The sequence below is a fragment of the Harpia harpyja genome, chromosome Z (genome assembly GCF_026419915.1).
Source record: "Harpia harpyja isolate bHarHar1 chromosome Z, bHarHar1 primary haplotype, whole genome shotgun sequence".
In the NCBI taxonomy this organism is placed as follows: domain Eukaryota; kingdom Metazoa; phylum Chordata; class Aves; order Accipitriformes; family Accipitridae; genus Harpia; species Harpia harpyja.
Genome location: NC_068969.1, coordinates 707,767 through 729,807, shown reverse-complemented (window position 1 = coordinate 729,807; position 22,041 = coordinate 707,767). Strand labels below are relative to the sequence as shown.

Below are 22,041 nucleotides of genomic sequence, written 5' to 3'. Positions count from 1 at the left end.
TAACTCCGGCGCAGCGTCTGGCAGCGCGATGCAGCACCCCGCCTGTCGGTGCCGCGGGCTTCAACACGCACCTGGGTTTTTCTTTGTTTGGGGTTTTTTTTCCTTCATTCCTAGCAGTTCGTGTTGTCGTTCTATGAATGTCGACCTCACGGTTCGTTGTGACTGACGCCTGGCATTAGACTAGACTGGGGCGAACTGGGATGGGAAGGCCGCGCCGCGCTTCCCTTGGGTGAGGTCGGCGGCGCGGGCCAGCAGCTGTGACATTTCTGCTCTGTCAAGTCACGCAAGGACTCCGGTCTCCGCTACCGTCAGGCTTGCTTTCTTACGGACTAGGTTCATACAAACGTACCATATTTATTAGCAATTAAAATTTAACTAAATAAAAAAAAGAAGAGAAGGTTTACCAAGTAATTATTCCCCGAGATTTCTGAAGGAAAGGAAGTTGACTGCCAGGCAGCCATAATTGGTTTTTTCTTTCAATTAATTCATCTTCAGTTAAGGACGATTGAAAAAAACCCTTCTAAAATAAGAAAACGGGTGGTTATTTTAAGTGGAGTCGCTGGTGTTTTAGTTTTAAAAAACATGGTTGATGACTAATAAATCAGCGTTATGGATACGTTTGACCTTTCAGCGGTTTGTTTTTCAAAGTGTGCAAATATATGCGATATTGCTAGGGCTTGCAATTGTGGCATAAAACACAGGTCTGCATGATGTATAGAAATACAGAATTACCTACCGTTAGTTCTGTATGCCGGGCTCTTCTTACTCCACAGACAGAGGTGTAACAAACAGAAAGCAGTATGAAGTTACCGAGAGAAAAGCAGGGAAGGTTAAGAGCTCTGACACCTTCTCCTAGTTATTACATAAACTTGACCTAGAACTCCCTTCCCAGCTAGAGAAATTCCCACCACCATGTAGAAAAAAGGACAAGATTCAGGCTAATGAGACGACTAAAAGTAGCAGGGCAACATTTCACTCAGCAGGTGGACAGAAGAAAATGGGGAATATTCTAGAGCCAACCAAATACCAAACCCCGAAACCCACAATCAAGAAAAACATGGGGGGAAATAAAGAGACTCGATTCCCCCATTTGCCTTTCACTGCCAGGCCTTCTTGGAGGAAGGCAAATACGTACGCGTTCGCAGGTGAGGACACATCGCAAACCAGCCTCAGGAGGACACACGGGCAGGGCTGAGCTGCACCGGTGACTCCTGGGCGGCCCTCAGTGCTGGGCGAGCGAAGCAAGAGCCGTTCCCACAACAGCTTTCTCACGCCTGAGTTTCCTCTGGTGTTTGTTGTGCTGTCCTACGTTGAGGTGGTGCCTAGGGCTCTTCCCATGTCCATTTGGCTACTGAAAAAACAAAATAATTTGCGCGTCACAAAGTGAATCGTGATCCACTATCCAGTGCTCTGAATCTGTTTACAGGGAGGATTTTTAATAGTACTTACACAGAAAGAAAAGCTTCTCCACACTCCTACTGTTTGACATTTTCCATGCTGCTATACACTTGCTCAACATCCTCAAGCGAGTAACCTCGGGCAGCAGTCTGGCAACGTGCGGCAATGTGCGGCGCCAGGAGCGCCCGGGACCAGTACAGCACTGGGCCTGTGTTACGCGGACAGAGGGACGTGTCGGAGCGTAAGCAGCTCTGGAGCTGGTGCGTACTCCGATCCAGTGCTCTACGGCACCTAACGATGGCCTTTCCCAGCAGAACGCTGCTCCCTAGCAGATGAAGAATCGGTCTTTCGCCTTCAGGAGCTGTCTGTCCAGGCCTTCCCAGGTGTCAGGGACCACAGAGGACACGGCAGCTGGAGGGACATTCCGTGCTCGCTTCTCTAACGTTCTGTTTGTGCAGCCCCGCAGGCAGCCTGCCATTCCGGTTGCACCCCTGCTTGGCAAGGAGAGCTTGGCAACTACGCAGGGTGGACTTCAAGGAAACCTAAAGGTAAAGGCTGACACGCCTTTCATTTCCACCATCTAGCTAAAGACCCCCCAACAGATGTCAACAGAGCCCTACAAGCTAAGTTTTCATAGGCTATTTTATTGGGTATCCTCTGTCTGCCTCAGTTTACCCAGAACAGAAACACGTTACTGATTCTGCTGCCGTGCTGATTCCAGCTCTGTGCGAGCCAGCAGACAGACAGACAGACAGACAGTATGCTATATTACCAAATACAGCATACCGTATCAGTATGTTTTATTACCAAAGGGCATAGAAAAAGATAAACGGTTACAGTTTTCCTGGTGGTTAGAGCATCAGCAGAGCAAGCTGGAAGTAGGTTCACCCCTGAGAGCACGCTGCTATGCAGGTGGCATTGTAAATTATAGCATGTTTCAATGAAAAGGTGGTGAAGCTGCGACCTCAGACATAGCGACCTTAGTCAAGCCTTTGACTTGGAGAACCGTTCTTTGCGCGGATGAAAGCCAAACTGCTCGTCCCCTGGATGAAGTTCTCTCTCCCTGCAAGAAGCTGAAGGAGCCGCACGTCGCCCCCGGAGCACAGATGGGTACTTCCACTTGACAAGCAGATTAACACTGTTCCGTCTGAGACTCCCCTCACCGCCCCGCTGCCTGATGGCAGGAACAGTCAGCCACTAACCAACACAGAGCGGGACAGCTTGTCCGAGTTAATAGCTAGTGTTATTTTTAAAAGGGAGGAAAATAACCCTTTTTCTCCTAACAACGGCCATTATTTTCTTTCCGTATCTGTTAGTTTGGAGTGAGGAAGTTAAGTCGAGTTCTGCGTGTTGAACAGCTTGGCTTTCAGGTTCTCAGATACCAAGACATTTTTTATTTGTTTAAAATAAATGTTTGCAGGGGACTGTGGAAACATTTATGTTGGCCTCCAGTTTTCTATTAGCTTGTTTTTATATAATTTATAACTTGATTAAAAACAGGTCAAATACCCATTGAGAGCTACTTTCAGCTGCACCCAGGGTGTGCTCTTACCACTGCACGTGTGCTACTGGCCCTAATGCAGTGTTATATAACAATTGTGTTTTCTTTAAAAGAACAACAATAATAATAATTTAAAAACCCAGTTTCACAATATATTCTCGGTTAGGTCATCTGTATTCTGTTCTAACTATTTGTTTATAGATACAATAGTTCAAGTCATCGAGTTAATACAAACTTAGCGCAAATGCGTAAAAAAGCATCTCTGTATGCCAAAATGACGGATGCTCTTGGTGAACTCACCTGGCGGGTACAGTGAGCCAAGCAGCAAGTGGGGGGGAAGATGTGCATCACCCACCTCGGGAGGGGATAAACTCCATTCGTCTTTGTTTGCCCTCAAGTATGCCACTGGTACAATATATCGTTCTAACAGGCACGACAACCTTAGACTCAGAAAATGTACTGTGTTTTTAATTCCTACAGATTTTAATGGGATCTTATACAGCCCATAACAGTATGCCATAATATTACCTCTCAGGTTCCTTAAAATAAACAAACTTAATGGTGCTGCAAAGAAGTTAATGGACAGTATCTTCATTGCTTTATGGATTTATTGAGGTGAGTTCCCCGCTCCCCTGCCCAAGAAACAGCTGTGCCCCAGGGAGCCATGTTCAGGCCTCCCTGAAGGGCAGCTGAGCCAGCAAAGTGACAGCCCACAGTTATTTTGCATTTCTATATGATTAACATGGAGTGCCACCTCCCCACCCCAATTCATGAAGGTGAGGTTTATTTTTTAGACAGGCAGGCTATCACCTTTCCCACCCCAAATCTGACTGATGATTAATAGTTGTTTTAGAATTACTGCGTAATTCAAAAGTTTGTATTTAATTATTTATCTGCTTTTATTTGCCAGGAAATTATTGCTTTGAGCCTGCAATAAACTCAAATGAACTCCCCAATTAATTTCCCGATGATTCTGTGTGGCCACGAGGATTGCAAGAGTTCAAACAGCACATTGGTATTTTTAAAACCTCTCTCCCTCTTCTTGTGCCGTTTTCTGCTATGATCCCTGCAGCACCTTTGTAATGAAAATAAAATAGACGGATAGAGCAAAGTAAGGACCAAAGCAAAATAAGGAACAGAGCAAAACAAACCAAATCAATGAGTCAAATGTGGCACTTCATAGCACAGTTAGGACTTTCCAAAATGTTTATGTTGAGCAAGCGAATAGCCTTTACTTTTTTTTTTTTTTAGCATGAAGCTGTATTTTATCAAAGACCCCGTGTAACACACTGTGCTACAAAATAGGCAGATTTAAGACATAATGACATTGCCATTACTCCTCCTAACATAAAAGATGGGGCATAAGTTCTTCTAAGTTTAGTAAGAACATCTGCTGATCTCATCTCTGTGCTATGCTGCTGCTTGTGCTTAGCTCTTTGATCCTGGTTTTTCTTATGAATTGAAGAAGTGATGAGAGCATGTAACCTTAGCACAAAACCCTCCCTTCGTCCAAGGAGTGTTCAAGTGACTAGGTTCATTTTACACACAAGAGTAAGAACCAGCGCTGTGGTATGAGGATTGCGTCCGTTCGTCTGACTGGTTCCAGTGACTCTGAACACGCCACTACGATCAACAGTCAAAAGTCGGAAGAACATCTACTTTGGCATTAATTTGAACTCATAACAATATTTGCAAAGGTAAACTGCATAAGTAAGTAGTATAGAGACTATGTCACACATGGATGAAAACAAAACACCTGAAGAGTCAACGCCTATGCTCCAAACAGCCTTCGTCCTCCACCCTTTTCATGAGAAATCTTCTATTTCACACACGGACACTTCATTTTTAAGTACTTTCAAGTAAGCAGCATACACCACTGACTTCCCGAGAGGTGTCACCACACAGACACACGGAGCCCCAAGCCTGTTTAAGAAGTCACAAGAAGGACAAGGAGCTTTCCGCACTCCCAAGGTGACTGAAGTGCACGACGTCTGGCCTTTCAGTCCTGACTGGTCTGCTGGAACACTAGGGGATCATTAGAAAATAGGCAATACGGTCTAGGTAAGAGAGGGCCGCCAGTGGAAACAATGCATGGACAAGGAGCGTGGACTTGACGAGAGAGGTGGCCATGTGCAGGGTGAGTGTCGTCACGTACAGTCATATGTAATTGCTTAGTATAATCTTGCTCTTCTCTCTGCTAGCTCCCCTGTAGACATCTGGAAAAGTCAATTTAAGCTGCGTCGTCCTTCTGGGCAGAATTACTTGCACTGCTTTTCTTCTTGTAATGAGTACTACTGGACAGGCACTGAACACTGGCCACTGGTACACGTGTGTTACAGAAGTTACAGCCAGCTCTGGACTGCTTCTAGAGAATTTTGCTCTTACTCTCATCCCTTGTAACATGCCACACCAGAAGAACATTGATATACTACCAGTTTTCAGTATTTGATAACTATGTGTGGTACATTGCTATGTCAAAAATTTCCTTCTCATCTGTCAGTCCAACACGACAAAAAAGAATTTGAGCAATACCACGGTGAAAACAAGCTGCACTTACTGCTTCCAGTTCCTACAAGGAAGCCAGAAAAGCCACCGATGCTCCTGAGTCGCCTACACAGGAAGACACCTAAGACCGCAGACAACAGATTTCAGGACTGAATCCTCTGTTCTTTTTCATTCTCTTTCCTGACAACAGCAAAGAGACAGCGTATGAAACCTTTATTTCTCACGACTCTGCTTAGACAGTAGGCATCCTGCATTAGAAAGGGTTCAGGAAGAATCGTTGAGACCTGTTAGTTACAACATACCTACAAAAATAAAAGCAGCAGATCTCGCTTTGGGTACAAAACTCCAAGGTCTGAAGTTCAGATTCAGATGTGGAAAGTCCGTATCCTCAAAACACCAGATAGCATTTGTCTGACAATATTATTTGTCTGACAGTTTGGAATGAAGAACTTATTAGGTAAACATTCAAAATTAGGACTCAGTAAGGTTTGTAGGGCTACTGATTTATATTTAACAACAGATAGTTTAGACGATAACAGAGTCAAATCGGTGTAGTATCCTGAATTTCCAGCTAGGCTCTGAGCGCAAGTGTTTTGACTGAGCACATAATTAGCCAAGGTCCCACTTCTGGTTTTATTGACCTGACTAGCTATTGATTTAAATGAAGGTAGGACCAGTGTGTGCTGTAATCATTTCCCTATTTAACTGTCAATCTGCTCACTGTTTGCATGCTTCCTGAGGAAAAGCATATATTCAAACAAATGTGAGGTCTTTCACCCAGATACATCTACACATTCCCAAAATTCTGCAAGGGAAGATAATATTTAAAATTTAAAACATTATTTTAAATCTGAAAAATAAACCAAACATGACATAATTCTACCCATCTCTCACCCTGTATATCATAAATACCAAGATCCCAAGCCCGTATTTTGACTTTTTCTTTAAAAAATTAAAACACCGTATATTTTATTGCTTTCAAGAGGGGAAGGGATGATTACCAAATTCATTAGCAGCTAGGAATCAGCATCTTGTTCGTTAGAACTTACGGTACACTTTTGGTTTTACTTCCTTAGCAGGGATTTGGTCCATTTTCAAGATACACTAACAACCGATTGTGTAATCAAAGAGGAAGTTTGCAAAACGATGTATGTGATAGCCAAAATCACTAAGCTCCACCAAGTGGCATAAGAGAGAAGGTGTTACCATAACGTCCATGCTTTGGAATGGTTTCAAAGGCGATTGTGATCTCCCTTTAGCCTGCCATAATTAAGTATGCAGCTACTTTTGTTCTCTAACTCACGCATGGAAGATGAGTAGGGCATTGGGGGAAAGATGCCCTGCAATAAAATTATTATTCATAAAATATTCAGCTTGTGATCCTGCGTTACAAGTTTACTCATCCTTCCCACTGGTTATGAGGTTAATTGTGTGAGTGTCGCACTCCCGCATAACTGTTTGCAGAATCAGTGCCTCTGTGAACGTACACATCTGGGACACAAACATCCAGTGTTACTCATTTCTCTTCTGGCAGTGTATCAGGCAGGACACGCAAGGTGTTACCAGCACAGAAAACAAAGATGACTCCTGCCCTGAGAGGTTCCCAGCCCTTAAATTAACCCATATCCCTTTATGAAACACTAGGAAAAGTAGATAGCATGCAAGAGAAGCTAACAAAGACAACGGCATACCACAAGCACTAACTGACAGTCTTGATCCTCAAGGGAGGAACACCTTCAGAAGCCCTACTCCGTCACACAGGTTCAGATTGCTTCTTCCACTCTGGTTTTACTAGACAGGTCTTAAGTTATGATTAGGTTGAGTCCAAAAGCTTGTCTGCTTTTTCTGGCTGTATAGCTGATGTGATAAAGACTATCATCTTCCCCCCGAAAAAAACCACCTTCATTGCACAGAACTCCAAGGATGTTACTTTTAGGTTCATTTAACATCATGTTTAATATCAATCCTAACACGGTGTTTTCCCCTCTCAGTGAATCATTCAGAATTGCAGGGCTCCCCCAGAGCAGAATATCCCACGTTCTGGAGGTGCCAGACAGAAAGGCAGATCTCTCTGTTCTCATTGCCACACGTGAAGAGATCGAGGCTGAACATACTATGGGAAAGCTCCGAATACCCTGTGACATGTCACATAGTGATACTACTAATAAAAGTCCATTAAAACTACTCATAATACTCCTACCAGTAGTGCTTTGGGTTTTTTTGTTGTTGTTTGGTGGTTTGTTGTTTGGTTATTTTTTTAAGGGGACAATTACATGTCATATAACATGTTTTAAATTCTGAATTTAGCATGGCAAATAAGTCAGATAGACCTTCAGTGTGCCCAGGGCATAGAGGGAGAGAGCACACTGGGAGAATAAAAGCAGTAACTTTGGTTTACCATGCAATTCCCCAGGCGATTGAATCAGCGCAATGGAGAGCGTGGCAGCAGTAAGAGGGAGGCGGTGAAGCTCCCACTGCAACAACCAGGCGTCTGAGGATGCTGGCTGATAATCACATCAGTCAGGGACTGTTAGGACGGCAGCTGCCCTCAAGCCAGGGAGGGAAAGAAGGAAAAACTGAGGGGGGGAAAAAAAATAAAAAGGAGTGAACAAAATGCAGGGTAAAGCACATGAGAAAAATAGGTAATGCCATCTTAAAGTATTAGGGTTAGGAACTACTAGAACCAGATCTGGATGTCTCATTTGAGCAGAGAATCCCATAAATAGCTCCACTCTTTTCTAAAGATTTCTCTGCTCAGGAAGCAGGTCTTTAACAGCAGCAAAAATATTAGAAACCAGCCTCAAGAGTTTTGATGCTTGGGGATTTTTAAAGGCGTTTATATGAGCCATCAAGACTTGTATACAGAACTTGTATAAAATGAGAAAACTAAAAGCCAGAAAGCCTGTGGATGACAATGCAATAACCTGAAGGAATCTGATTAACTGTCCTCCTCTCCAGATGGCAGCCTGTTGAATCTTGCCATAAGCCAAAGTTGTCTTCTGGGTTGGGCTAATTAAACCTTTTTCCAGACATATTTCAATTCTAGTTCCACATAACACCTTATCAAACAAAACATGGTCATCTTTGTTTATCAGTCTCTTATTAGTCAGACCAGAACAACTAAAGCTCTGTAAAACCCTGCAAGCTGTCTAAAAATAATGTTAGATTTTAATCTTTGCCCAAGACAATTCAAGCTATTTGTCTCTCTCTCACATATTCCTCGGCTAAGTAACGTCAGGACTGACATTAAAAGAACTTCCTTAGCACAGAGGAAAAGCTATTACTGTGTTCCCAAGGTTTAAAGATTAATGCCTTTTAATATAAAAGTTTCCTAGCAACATTCTTAGCCTAGAATGTATTCCAAGACCGGTGATGCTTTCCATATTGTATCTATCCCTCTGTTTGAACTAGTCACTATGCTCTGTTGTCATCCTTGCCTTCACAACCCATAGTATCACAGAACAGTAGCCTTCTTTTTCTAGGTTCAGCTTCTCACCATCTCCCACTTTGGTCTTACACCTGAAAATATCTACCCACCCTTGTCTAGCAATGTGTATTTTCTGCCTTTCTCCATCATTCTGTGGAAGCATCTCCTTTTTTCTCACTGAATATCAGTCTCCTGAATATTTCTGGATCTCACATTACTTAGCCTGGACATTCTCCAAACTAGGGAGCTATTTTATCTCCGTTTGTAAGGTTGTGGACAGCTTAAGGATCGTCCCGGACCAGCGCTGTCACTCATCCGCCTGCAGCACCACGTTTTCCAACATTCTTTGTGGCCAGCAAGAGCACCTTCCTCAACAGGAACTGCATCCCACACACAGAGCAATAAACACAGAAAAAGTGTTATCAAACCAGATTTTTAATATGCTTGGGGAAGCAGTAAAGGAAAGGAAGATGGGACTGACAGAATTTCCTAGGATGCAATTTCCTTGTGACCATGAAATGACAGAGAAATTAGTCATGGCCAAAGACGAGCCAAAAAGAAAAGAGATATCAGCTACACATCTGTTTTGCTCTCTTTATCCACCGTGTGACAGAGCAAACGTACGTTACACTGTCTTGTGTTGTTGCGTGACACCATGTCTTCACACATTAACCTGTAGCTCCTTTGAAAGGGAAGCAGGATTGAAAGGGTTGTGCCAGGTCACTGAGTCTTGAGGGAAATCTTTTGATGCATGGGTGCGGAGACCCAGGTCCTCGACAAAATGGTTCTTCTCCTTCCCAGGAGCAGCCCCTGTCCGGGCCATCATGCTGTCCATCCCAGACCATTCCCCTGTCACGAGCAGGGCTTTCTAAATGCTGAGAGAAATGACAGGGCATGGGTAGAGAGATGTGATTCTGGGGAATTAGTTACGGTTGAGAGGAAAAAAATCCTACCCCTGACTATTTCTTGGAGGAATTGGGCACAAACACCTGGATTGTAAAGTGCAGACAGACAACTGTCTCCCTGGCAACCTGAAAAAACACTACAAAGAAAAGTAGCATGTACCGATCCTCCACCGTGACCGGGGGATGCCAGCAGAAAGAGATGTTTAGGGATTGAACAGAGCAATTGCAGAGCCTGAGAAAGAGGGGACTGTGCCTCACCCACATCTAGATGCCGCTGGTCCTCAGCAGCTGGAGCTTAAAATGGAAGTCCAGTCTTCACTGGCTTCCACAGCTCCCAGGAACACTTGAGGATGTGGGGCATTAAGAACTGTACAATGTGCAAAGGCCAAATAATCCAGATCCCAAAGGGAAAGTAGCCCACTCAAAGCACTTGCGTGGTCTCAGAGGAATAGGAGGGCAGTGGGATTTGGGGCAGCTCCTTGCCAAGCCAGACTTTTCCAGCAGTTGCTTATGTGGAAAGAAATATCAGAAAATTGTGCAATTTGCTCTTTGCTTGGGTTTAATCCCATTTAACAGCTATGAGAAACCTCTAACTACAAAGCTAAACCAGGAGGCAGACTGCTAGCAAACACTCTACAGAGCAGCATACAGGAGCAACATCTGAGCTCTTTTAGGATCACTTTCTTACTTATTTACTGTAAAAACATACGAGTGAAGTGAAAACACAAAGTTACGCAAAAGCAGCTGAGATGGTACGCTGTCAGTGTTTTTGTAGTACAGTATTTGCTTTAATATATCCCTCACCAGAAGACCACAAGGCTGAGTTATAGATGCCTTGAAGAACATTACTCTCAATTTACTCAATTACTTCCTGCGTTGAGAAATTCATCTGTAATGTCACAGAATACCTCTCAATTTCTTCATTTTAACAGAAGAACTGCAGTAGCCCATCCCATTAAATGAAGATGCCCAATGTTAACTGCCAGCCGTGTTTGCTCTGGACCCTGCTAGGTGCTGCAGAGGATGCAAAGCTGGAATTTAATCGCTCAGCACGCACACACCCTACACACCCCCCCCCCACTGGAGGCTGAACAGGCTTTGGAGTTGCCTTAGGATAGGTAGGAAACCTTTGGGTTTGTCTACCTACCAAGTGGTCCCAATGTTAGAGAAGCTATAAAACAGATGCAATATACTCTATACATTAACCTGCTTTCATTACCAACCACTGCAATCATCCTCATTCGTGCATTATGGTATCTCATTGTGGAGGAGTCAAAATTGCCTAGAAAAATTCCAACACACAAACTGTGAGAAGATTCGTGAACCCACTCCAACTGTTTTGAGAATTCATGTACCTACAGGAGAAAGGGGATTTCTTCCATTGGCTAATAAAGATGCAAGTCCTTTTTCTTTGATTAGGACAAATGTGAAGCACAAATAACTTTAGAGAAAGGGTCCTCCTGGTGCATTGGGGGCTGGCGGAGGAGAGAAAGGCTGTGGGCTTCCCTTTGACCCCTGAAATCAGCCCACAGCCACCACCATTTGGGAGCCAGCGGCTTTCTGAACACAAATTCCTTGGTGCTGAATGTTACCAATCCAGCAGCATTCTCACAAGAGACAGATTTGGACTTGGCAAAGAGCAGGCATAGCTAGGATTCCTCTGCTGAATGTCAGGGGTGTCTCACCCTCTCCCTTTCTCTCCCAGGGGACTGGGCTGCAAAAGGACTCCTGGAGATTCTGTATTTTTCTTGATTCTGTTAATTCGGGGATAAAAGGGATATTTTTGGTTCTTGCTATGGGAGGAAAATATTCAGATAACTTTTACAGTGATAATTGCAGTACACACAACCAAAGCTTAAGCCATATGTTTTCATTTGGCTTACAGAGCAACTTTCCACGCTGTCCCCTCCCCTTATCAGCTTCTACATCTTATATACTTTATTTATAGATATCTGCCTTTCCTCATACAGCAGCTTTGGCCCTAGCCAGGCTTCTGCACTGCTATCTTTCACTTACTGGTCCTATGTTTCACCTACCTATCATCACTCTTCTCTTTCCAGTGCTATTCAAAGACAGCCCCAAAATGACTGCTACTAAATACATTTATTTTTGCCTTGAAACTAAGGACTAACCAGAGAGGTCTGTAGTCTAAACATTGTGCCTGGGGCAATGTGCTGCACTAGGGTTCCATTTCAGCTGAGCAATTAAGGGCCTCAATGACTTTTCTCATTGTTGTTCAGAATACTCTGAGACGTGGTATTAAATAATTTGGGTAAAGCAAACCTAAAAGCCATTATTTCTAAACTAAAAATCTGTGCAACAAGGCACTTTCAGTTTGGTGCAGATTTTTAAGCAGCTTTTCCAGAAAGCCAAGAGATGTGGCACAAATGGCTGGAACCAGTTATTGCCAACGGTCTCCATAAACTCCAGAGAAATACGAAAACGCTGTTGGAGAACAGTGTTTGCAGGTATTTTATGCTTTTCCTTTATGAGATGAAGATAGTAGGAAATGGCTGTCAAACATGTATTGGTGAGATACTGAATTTGTCAGAGTTAGTTTAGTTATACCTCGCCATGGCCATGTTTTTGAAACCTAATTGACTCTGGCTCTCTGCAGCCCAACTATTTGGGACATTTTGAATCATGTTGTTCACAGAATCCCACAGAAGGAAAAGTCTTTCTTTTTCTAAAATAAAAACCTGCCATTTTCATCCCAGACTCAAGTGCTTTGATAGTAAGATGACAGGCATCTTATCTAGATTCTATTTCCACACGCAATTTTCACCCAGCAAGAAGCCTCCAGGCTTTAGATTAGATCAGACAACAATACGATTGGAAATACAGAAGGATATAAACCACACCATTTCTGATCACAAATTTCCCCGTACCAGCTTAGACGCCCTCTTTCGGTACTACTTCCCATACTCTTTATGTACGATATTACAAAGTCAATCAAAAGCATGTGCCTCTCCTCTTTCATTTTTGTGCTGTGTCTCTCCCAGTTTGTAATTTGGGTAATTTGCTTCATGACAGACAACACATGCAAAGAAGCAAGCATTGGGAGACCATACTTTTAATCCCAACCTGTGATTTTACATGGTTACTCCTGTGGGCTACCTGTATCTTTACCAGGATACAAAGCAATTGAGGAAAACTAACTTTCTAGCCAAACATATACCTAACAAGTTACAGTCTGTAAGCACACATATGGGAAAATTGGAGGCTAAATATGGTGCAGATAGCTCATGGTACAAGGTCATTTTCTCCCTTCAGTTGAAGCACACGTTTTCTCCACTGTTTGGGTGTTTTGCACGTGTTCTTCAAAAGTTAACTATGAGTGTTACAGCTTCTATCCTGTGCCACATGCAAAACAAGCAAATGAAAAATACCCGCCCCAGTACAGGAGCGCTGCCCCGCGCATCTTATCAAAGCCACTGTAATACAACAGCTAGAAAAAATCGGATCCTATTATACTCTAAGCTCATATTCCTTTCCTGCTTCTTTAAGTGTGCAAGTATCTGCACTATTACTTTCAGACAGGTGTAAAAGAATTCCTTCATAAACTCATAATTGCCTACTATCATACATACTGTCAATTCTCTGCTCTAAAACCATCACTTGGATTTCAGCTGTGTACACAACACTACCAATAACATATCTTCAACATTCTGCTAACATTTGGTTCTTCTAAAATAAACTATTCAAAACAGGACAGAACTCGTAGCTCGCCAAGCCAGCCCCCAGGAGCGGAGCGAGGGGTCTCCCGGCACTTTGCAACCTTTCAGTAGCACCGAGCCCTTGTAGCTGTTCAGAGCAGACCATTTCTGCCCAGGGGCAGGAACGATCCTCAGCAGCCTCCGGGCTGCCTCAGCTCTAGGTGCTTCCACGCTCCTTCATGCTACCATGGGCCAGGCACTGGGCAAGAGAGACCAAAAGGTCTCTGCCAATTTTCCTTCCTATTTGATACTGCTCTCACATAACAAAAAAATTGCGCTGAAAGTCCAAGTATATCTTTCTGATCTCCATTTTGCTGACCAGGCACATGAAGTTAATCTTAACCTCCTGATCCTGATTTTTTTTGCAGAGATTCTTGTTCTTCCTCAGGTTCACATCTTAAGACTTCATTTCCTATTACTTGTACTCTGTGTTGCTCTAAAAAAACTTGTGATGAACTTCAGAAGGAAAAACCCAGTAACACCTGTATTCATAATTTCTCATTTTCTTTACAATTTTACAGGATGTTGTTAGGAATTTTGTTGGAACAGCTCTTTAGTGCTGTTTCCGCTCTCTGCAAATTAATGAGACAATGGCAAAACACTCAGAAACTTCAGTGGAAATAGTGCTGAGGCACACCATTGTGACAAGGCTGCTGTTGTTCCTAAGCTTCATGAATATACTGCGCTGTAGCAGTTTGAGAAACCATTTTGCTCATTTCAGCAGTCTACATTTTCATTAATAGTCAGTGCGGTTATTCCTTCCCCATGGGGCTGTAAAACCGTAAATAGCAAAAAGAATAAGAATAGGCAGTCAGTCAAATGACAGAATACTAAAAAGGTCGTAAGTAGTACACAACACCAAAATAATTGAATGGCTGGTTTAGGGAGTGGAACTCCAATAATAGCCTCCCAACTCCAAGATAATATCAACATGAAAAGCTAGCACAGAATGTTTAATTCAAGTAACAGTGAATCTGGAAATTAGAACAGTTTAAAAGACAGGTTTTTTCCAACACCCTAATTTCTTTTCCGGATGTCAGCTAAATTCTGTGAGCATTATCATCCTTTCACTGGAGGTCTCAATGACATTATGTTATATGAGAATGAAGTAGAATTAAGAAAAGCCTCAGCTGTTCATTGTGACCCTCCACATCCATTTCCCATGAAACATGCTTTGCCTTAAAGGCTAACGTCCAAGCTCGGCAAAACTCAGTAAATCATGTGCATCCCCCTCAAGTATGAAAATACACACATCTCCACATTGGTATAGAATCCACACATGCTAATTGTGGGTGCAACCCCAGGGAAAGAGTGGAAGAGGGAGACAGAATTGCATATTGGACGGTAGATCAATGGTTTGGGAGCCCATCATCCTGGGAGAGGCAAACCAAGCTGCTGAGTCATTGATTATTTCAAATGATGCGCGTAGTATTTTCTGTCCCTGAACACCAGAATGGCTTTAGGCATTTAAGACAAACTCAGTGATTTCTTTCATTACTCTCCTGAAAAGGATGCCAGTCTTCAAAGGCTTCCAAATCCACACTATTTCCATAACGATAAGAATTGTTTTACTTCTAGGATTTTCATCTAAAAACTACATATAACCTTTCAGGGCTTCTGTCAGAACACCATAGAGAGGGAGAAGTCTGTGTTGCTACTGGAGACGAAAGTAAGGAAGGGATAATGTTTTCTGGCAGTACCAGCTGACAACACACCGTAAGCACAATCCGCAGCTATAACAATGGACATCACCTGAAAAATCACCTTTTTAACTGGGCAAAGCATATTTCTATTAGACAGGGAAATTTGAATTAGACAGGCAAAGGAAGCAGTGTGTAGCTCTCACAATTAAATGCTTGAGCAGCAGGTTTTCAAGGTTCAGGAAATTGTGAGCACGTCACTGGAAATTAATGAGAGGCTGGTGTATTTCAGTGCATACCGAAAAGGTTAAGCTACAATTTTCATTACATTGATAAATAAGAAACTGTAAGGAGGGTGATAATTTCTAGAGGGTGAATGTGCCATCCTGTGACAGACTGGGAGCTGGAGGTGGCTCAGCCCTTCACCCGGGCACAGGCTCACCTGAGTCTAGCTCGCACCAAGCTGATCCTCCTCTTTCCTACCAGGGAAGTCACTTCTTGGCCAACGAGTTCAACCAGTTCACAACATTTAGTGAAATTTAGAATATAGAGCCTAAACTGGCAAAAGCACAGATTTCTAAAGGAGATGTAAGTTAAAGCCTGTCATCTTGCTGAATGGTGGAAAATACTGTGGGAAACAATCGTGGATTTGAATGAGGATGCCCAGTTTTTGTCTGGCCTTCCATCCTTTCTTTAAGACGTGCTCTAGGAGGCTTTATAGCTTGACATTTATGGTAAGCAGAATAACTAATGCTTCTGCTATTCCTGTTTGTGAATGGTTTTTCAATAACTTACTTGCACTTTATAAAGGATTGTCTTCATTTTCAAATAGTGTTATTTAATATTATCATTATTTTTTAAATACTGCTGTAAACAAGGGTGTAGTGCAAAAACCCCAAAGATGATCCTATAAGCTGGAAAAGTAGTTAAAACATAGGGCTTTCAGGTCATGCATCAGAGAGGCACTATAATTAATTTTTGGCAGCTTTTGACTACAGGGCACAGAGCATTCTTTACTGCATTTCATTACAAGTTTGAACAAACTTCAAGAATAAAATATTTTGTACAAATTTGCTGTTGTATAGATGGATTTACAAAGTTTTTTCAGAGGTTTGCAGAAAATATTTGCAAAAAAATTAAATGAAAAGCAGTTATAAATTATTTTCAAAATTTTAAAGCAAAATCCTCATTTATCCCTTTTGTGTAATATCCAGTTACAGTTGGACCTTTTGCTATTTCATTTTGTGAGGCAGAATTGCTCTATATAAGGCAGTAAAATAATACCTCAGCAGGGAATTCTTCAAGCTCTTTCTTTTAAGCTTTTATATTTTCTAAAATGTTATTCTAGTTTCACCCATAGAGTCCAACTTCAATAAGTAATTGAAACTGTATCTGTGTTCAGTAGATTGGACATCCCTGATCTGAACCACAGGGGAACAAAAATATACCTTTATCCTCTGCACTGAAACCCTGATGGTTGAAGTCAGCTCTTCCTGCTGATTTTGCAGTTTTTGCAGCAGGATTAACTATTCAGTGCCAAATTCTGCTATTGGGTACAGATCCATTTGGTTTAATTACTAAATAATAGAAACACTGGCAAAATAAAAGCTCAATTTCCAGTGTGACCTATTTAAATATATGTGGTTGTCCTTAAGATTGTTTATACCAAGGATATAAAGGAATTAATGAAGTCAACAACATCAAGGACTGCATCACAGCAAGGAAATCACCACTGCTTGGAAATGCATTTTCCCAGTGTGCCCAATGTACCTTTTTTTGCTAGAAGACAGTGAAAATGACTGAGTACTCTTCCTTGCTCCCCGCAGCTCTCTCCCATGGGTATCAGTAGTCAGAGACAAACGGACTGAGCTGAGCTCAGCTGGGCTGAGCTTGCGGAGTTATCCTGCTCGTCCCTGCTCAGCCTGGGGAGGTATGCTGCTGTACATCGCCTTACAGAAAGACCCCTCTTCCCGGTGTCCTCTTTGAAACCTGCTACCAGTAAAAAAGAGGCAAAGCCAACCTGGAAGTATCCCTGAAAGTTTTCTCTCCTACAAGGAACACCCAGAGGAGCTGGGTTTTGCCAAAGCAGGGAGCCGGTATAAGCTTATGGGAGGAATGTCATGAGCAAACAACTGATGCTTTGCAGTGCTTTTATTGTTATGGTAAAACAAAAGCCCCAGCAGGTTCTGTCCTGTTAAGAGGGATATGGACAGTTAAAGCACATAAAACACATCCTTCCCAAACACTATGGGGACTCCCAGAGCGGGAAGAGCAACAAAGGGAACTGAGGTGCTGGGAATGCCGTGGAGAAGGACAGTGCCAGTACCAGCAAACCAGTAACGTGGTGTCTCTCTAACACGAGATAGGAGAAGATCACAGAGACAGTAATCCTCCAGCGCAAGACAGATGTCCTAAAGGCACGCGGTCTGCTTTTATCAACATTCTCTGAAATGCTTTGCCAGCATTTTTGTAGGCAGGTGTGCAATATCAGCCTTTGTTTCATCAAAGAGCAATACAACGCGAGCTTTGCAAACCTACCTGCTCGGGGAGGGGCTGGGCTGCAGCCGCTGCTCTTGCAGCACAGGACACGAGACAACAGCAAAGGCAACAATCTTTTGCAAGTATATGGCCATATTTAATGCCTCTTGCAACAACTTAAAATAGCTCTATTTGCTTTTCTTTTGTCATAACAGTTTCTTCACTCCTAAGCTGGAGCAGAAGAGTATTTTCTCACATGATTAATGCCCTTCTAACAAAATTACTTATAAATGGATATAAAGCAAGTGCTGCTGAAGTGTAGAGGGCTTAAGCCTGTCTACCACATTTGGTTTCATAATCATGAACATACTGCTTTCCAAGATTTAGCCCTCCTCTTTTCCATTCTTCTGACTCAAAAATAGGCCTGTGTTAGATTCTTTCATAACCACCATATGGTGCCTAGAAAACCTTTCATATATTTGCAGTTCCCCGGGGCCTGCTCTAGATTTAAGAAATAGATTTCTGAGGATGACAATCATTTACGTTCGATCAAACAATTTTTAGAGGTGGGGTTTTTTACCTCTTTTCTAGTGCTCAGTACATTCATCCAGAAAATAGGCACTGTCTCAAGACAAGTGGCTCTTCAGTGAAACTGTGTATTGCCTTTTTGATACATCAGATTTTATGCCTTTTGATTTAAAATGCTTGCTCTTGCAATAAAAGTACATGGAAGTGCAAGATTTCTCTTCAGTTCTCTAAGCACATCCATTACATCCTCTCATACCCATATTCTCCCTGCCTACCATTTGTCTGGCTTATCTCTTACCTACTTTTCTCAGTAGCTTTTATTTTGAAAATCCTTTTGCACACAGAATGAAATGTTGTGCTTCAGGTGAGGCTGCGGCGTGGACTTCAAATATCACATGATTACATTTGCTGTAGTGTTTATCTAGATCATTATCTATCATCTCACAGTTTATGAGACAGCCACTGCCACATTCTGATCAGCTTCCCTTAATTTCATCTTGGCAAGGTTTATAGGTGCTTCAAGCTGCTTTTCCATTGTGGGTTCTTTTTATCAACCCTGAATTATATCTACATTGTCTCTGGGTTGGTTAGGTTTATCTGAAATCTTTAGGGTTTATCTTTTAAACTAAATTTCTTCTTGAAAACCGTAAGATGTGAGACGTTCATGTTTATTTCCTTGTCCTCTTTGTTTTAATGGCTTCTGTAATTTCTTCTGTTCCAGAGATGAGGATAATTAGTAACCAGTCTTAAAAGATTTTATAGTTTTGAAGTGTAGTATTGTTGCTAGAATGAATATTCCCATTCTTCTGAAGGCATTTTAAGACAGCTGGAGGTTAGGTGAATTGATCTGAAGAAATTAACAACTAAACTTTCCTACAGAAAAGACCAAAGATATACTCTGAAGTTCAAGAAGTTAATTCATTCCTTCCCATTCTTTCTGGAAGTTCCTTGTTTTAGCTGGTTTTGACCCTCCCCAATGGAAGAAGAAATACTTAACAATAATCACACAGGTCGCCTTCCTTAAACCACTGAAATGTCAAGGACGTGCTCCAGATTGCACGGGCAGTTTGTTCTGGGGAGGCGTCTGCCCAGCTTATCACCCTAGGCATTTGATCAGAGTTTTTCCAAGTATCTAATACGTAGCTGTCATTAATTACAACGTAAATAAAAATAAATGAAGTTGCAGTTTCATTATGAAAATTGGTTAGAACAAATACAGCAGCCTAAAATTAATCTACCGTAGATGTAATAAAACCCCCAAAAGACAGCAGAGTGCTGTGATGAAAATTAATTGAGCACTCTAAAAAGCATGGACTTACTGGAGTAAGTAATTGGAAGTAGACACATCTTTAGTAACACTAGACTCTGGAAGTCTTATTACACACATTTCAGATGCTAGCTATGAGAAAGGTTTAGCAGATCATCTCCTCTAGCTTAGTTAATTACTGTGACTTTAAAATACATAGTCGGTTTTAGATGCAGGGACTGACCAATTCCTGCATAATGCAGCCATCTAGCAAAGTAACATATAGAAACAGGCTTCTGGTTGCAAAAATCTCCTGCGACCAGGTTTGTAAAGAATTCCCCAACATGAACGACCCTTGTGAATAAATCTGGCGCAAGAGACATCATCCCCCCGCGTATCGCACAGACCGGGCTGCTCCACAGGGTAGCAGCGTGGACTGCTCGCTCTGACGGCAGACGGGCAGACATCAGACATCACCTTACCCTTGCCCTGGGTCAAACCCTCCCTGCCAGACACAGGGATTCCCTTCTGCCCAGGTCCTACCATCCAGGCTACCAGCTGAAACCCTGCAAAGGTGCCTTCTCGTTTTGTCAGAAGCTTTTTCTTTACATCTTTCACTTGGGTGGTTCAAGCATCTTCTCTGGTGGAAACATATTGCACAGAGCAAGCTTTCAGCAGAACAGCATAGGCATTTTCCTTGCTAAAGCACATAATATTTCGAGATGCCCAAGACCTTAACAGCTATAATACAAATGAGTGTGATAACAAACACTGTCATATCTGTGCACTTGTGAAATAACTTGCAAAGTTTCTTACCACGAAACAACAGGAAGAAAATGTTATACAGATTTCTGTCACTCATGCAATGGCTATATTCTTCACTGATCTAGGCTTACTACCCCAGTGCACAGGAATTGGCCTGTTTGAAGCATGCACTGACCCTAGATCACTAGCTGGTCAGCTGTTCCTCACTATCATGGAAAATTACCATGAACCAGCAGCTATAGGAAGATGCGGCAGGATCTTGCGACCTTGCTGCCAAGTATTGTCATTTTATAGGGAAACATGGGCTGATTTCAGATGCTCATTCTGGAGGTGAAGTTAATGAACATAGCAGCAGGAAAGAACAGCTTCAGATACAGAAAAATAAGGAAAACCAGCAGAGAAACACTCATGTGGAGGAATAAAACCTTTACTGGGGCATTATTTCTGCTGCCAGAAAGGACATACCTTACCAAAGAGAGAGAGACAGTTTGAGTGCAACTGCAGAGAGCTGTTGTTTTCTGCTAGAGATGGATAAGAATTCACACCATCCAAAAACACTTCGTGATGCCAAAAACATAAATAAAGTACATAGTGCACCACTTTCAACACCCTTCTGCCTTCAGCAGTTCTCCCGTTTGTTGTATATTTTCATTATGGCTTATATTGGTGTGCAGCTCTATTCATAACTCATATTAACTTTCTTCATATCTTCTTTTTGCAATAAAAAAGAGATTCTTCCTTCCTTGCACCTGGCAACCCAATGGCAAGAGTTAGTAGACCAGATTATCAGAGAACAATCCCTATCACATATCACAGCCAAGCTGCGAGGCAAGTCTTGTTTGAGTAAATTTCCAGTAGTTGTGCTTTCTCTACCTGCATACTCCCTTCAACATTTTCTGAATGCAAGTTATAAAATAACTGGATAACATATGTGCAAGTTAGATGAGGTTGCTGTATGTGTGAAATGGCATCAGTGGTTGATCTGGTCCATTGCCTTTTCTGGGAGCTGCACTACTTACACAGAATCTGAGACAGACCTGAAAAACTTTATTAAAAAACATGATAGAAAAAGAATATCCAAATACAAACATGTAAAAAAAAAAAAAAAGTTTAATGGCAGTGACGGCCCAGGTCTGTTACTCTTGGCCTGAAAACTGGAAGATGTCTTTTGTCACAGTCATAACCAATAATATCAAGTCAAGTATTATGGGCACTAACCCGTTAACTGCTGCTAAAGTTAATTTTAAGAATATTCCCTTCTTTATTATTAAAAGAAGACTGTATTAGTATGCACAAGATAGTAGAGCAAAGCTGTCTTGATTAAAAACTAAGCAAGGATTTTTTTTGTTACATTTAGATTAGATCAAGAGAGAGAGTTTCTGCCTATTTTCATTACATTATTTTATACTGAATACATTTTTAACAACAATGGGATACCCCATTAAGGATATGAAGAGCTGTCAGCAGTTTTCACTGAATGCTGTGACATTTCCAGAGTACTCCAAATGATTCAAATAATCAAAGAATGTAATCACTTCTGGACAAAACCCACTATTGTACAGTTACTAACTGAAAATTGCTTAAGAGAGAAGCCTTTCGGGGGTTAGATTGCCTCAGAAGGGTAGAAGAGAGCAGTGATTTTGCTACATTCCCATCTGGACCAGCCAAGGACTGGATCTGATCAGTCTGCTTGGAAAAACTTCACTCAGCTGGGCAGAGCAGCAAGGGACCCTCCATTCTGGCTGTCCTCCTCAGGTGTGTTACAGAGCGAGGATTTGCACTAGAAGATAAGAAGAAACAGGTAAAAAGCCATATTAACTGTCTCTAAGTTACTGCATTATGAACCTGGCAATGCTTGATTTTGCTCTAAATGATCGCTATGCTTGTTTGGACTGTGATTAACAGGGCAAAAAGGAAAAGAAAAAGCTTTTG

The 22,041-nt window shown here is 42.1% G+C and overlaps 1 protein-coding gene across 4 annotated transcripts in view; it reads right to left on the bottom strand.

Annotated features, from left to right (window-relative positions):
* Positions 1 to 439: 439 nt before the first annotated feature.
* CARD19 (caspase recruitment domain family member 19) overlaps positions 440 to 22,041 on the bottom strand; it is a 101,798-nt gene continuing 80,196 nt past the window's right edge. Inside the window, exon 8 of one of the 4 annotated variants that reach the window (XR_008233595.1) lies at positions 440 to 1,351. Coding sequence is in view for 2 of the 4 variants with exons in the window: in XM_052777923.1 (XP_052633883.1) it covers positions 1,323 to 1,351 (29 nt within the window). In the remaining 2 variants the exon portion in view is untranslated. Of the gene's footprint in view, positions 1,352 to 19,417; positions 21,890 to 22,041 lie in introns of those variants that run through there. The other 3 variants (XM_052777923.1, XM_052777927.1, XR_008233594.1) reach the window with 3 other exon arrangements.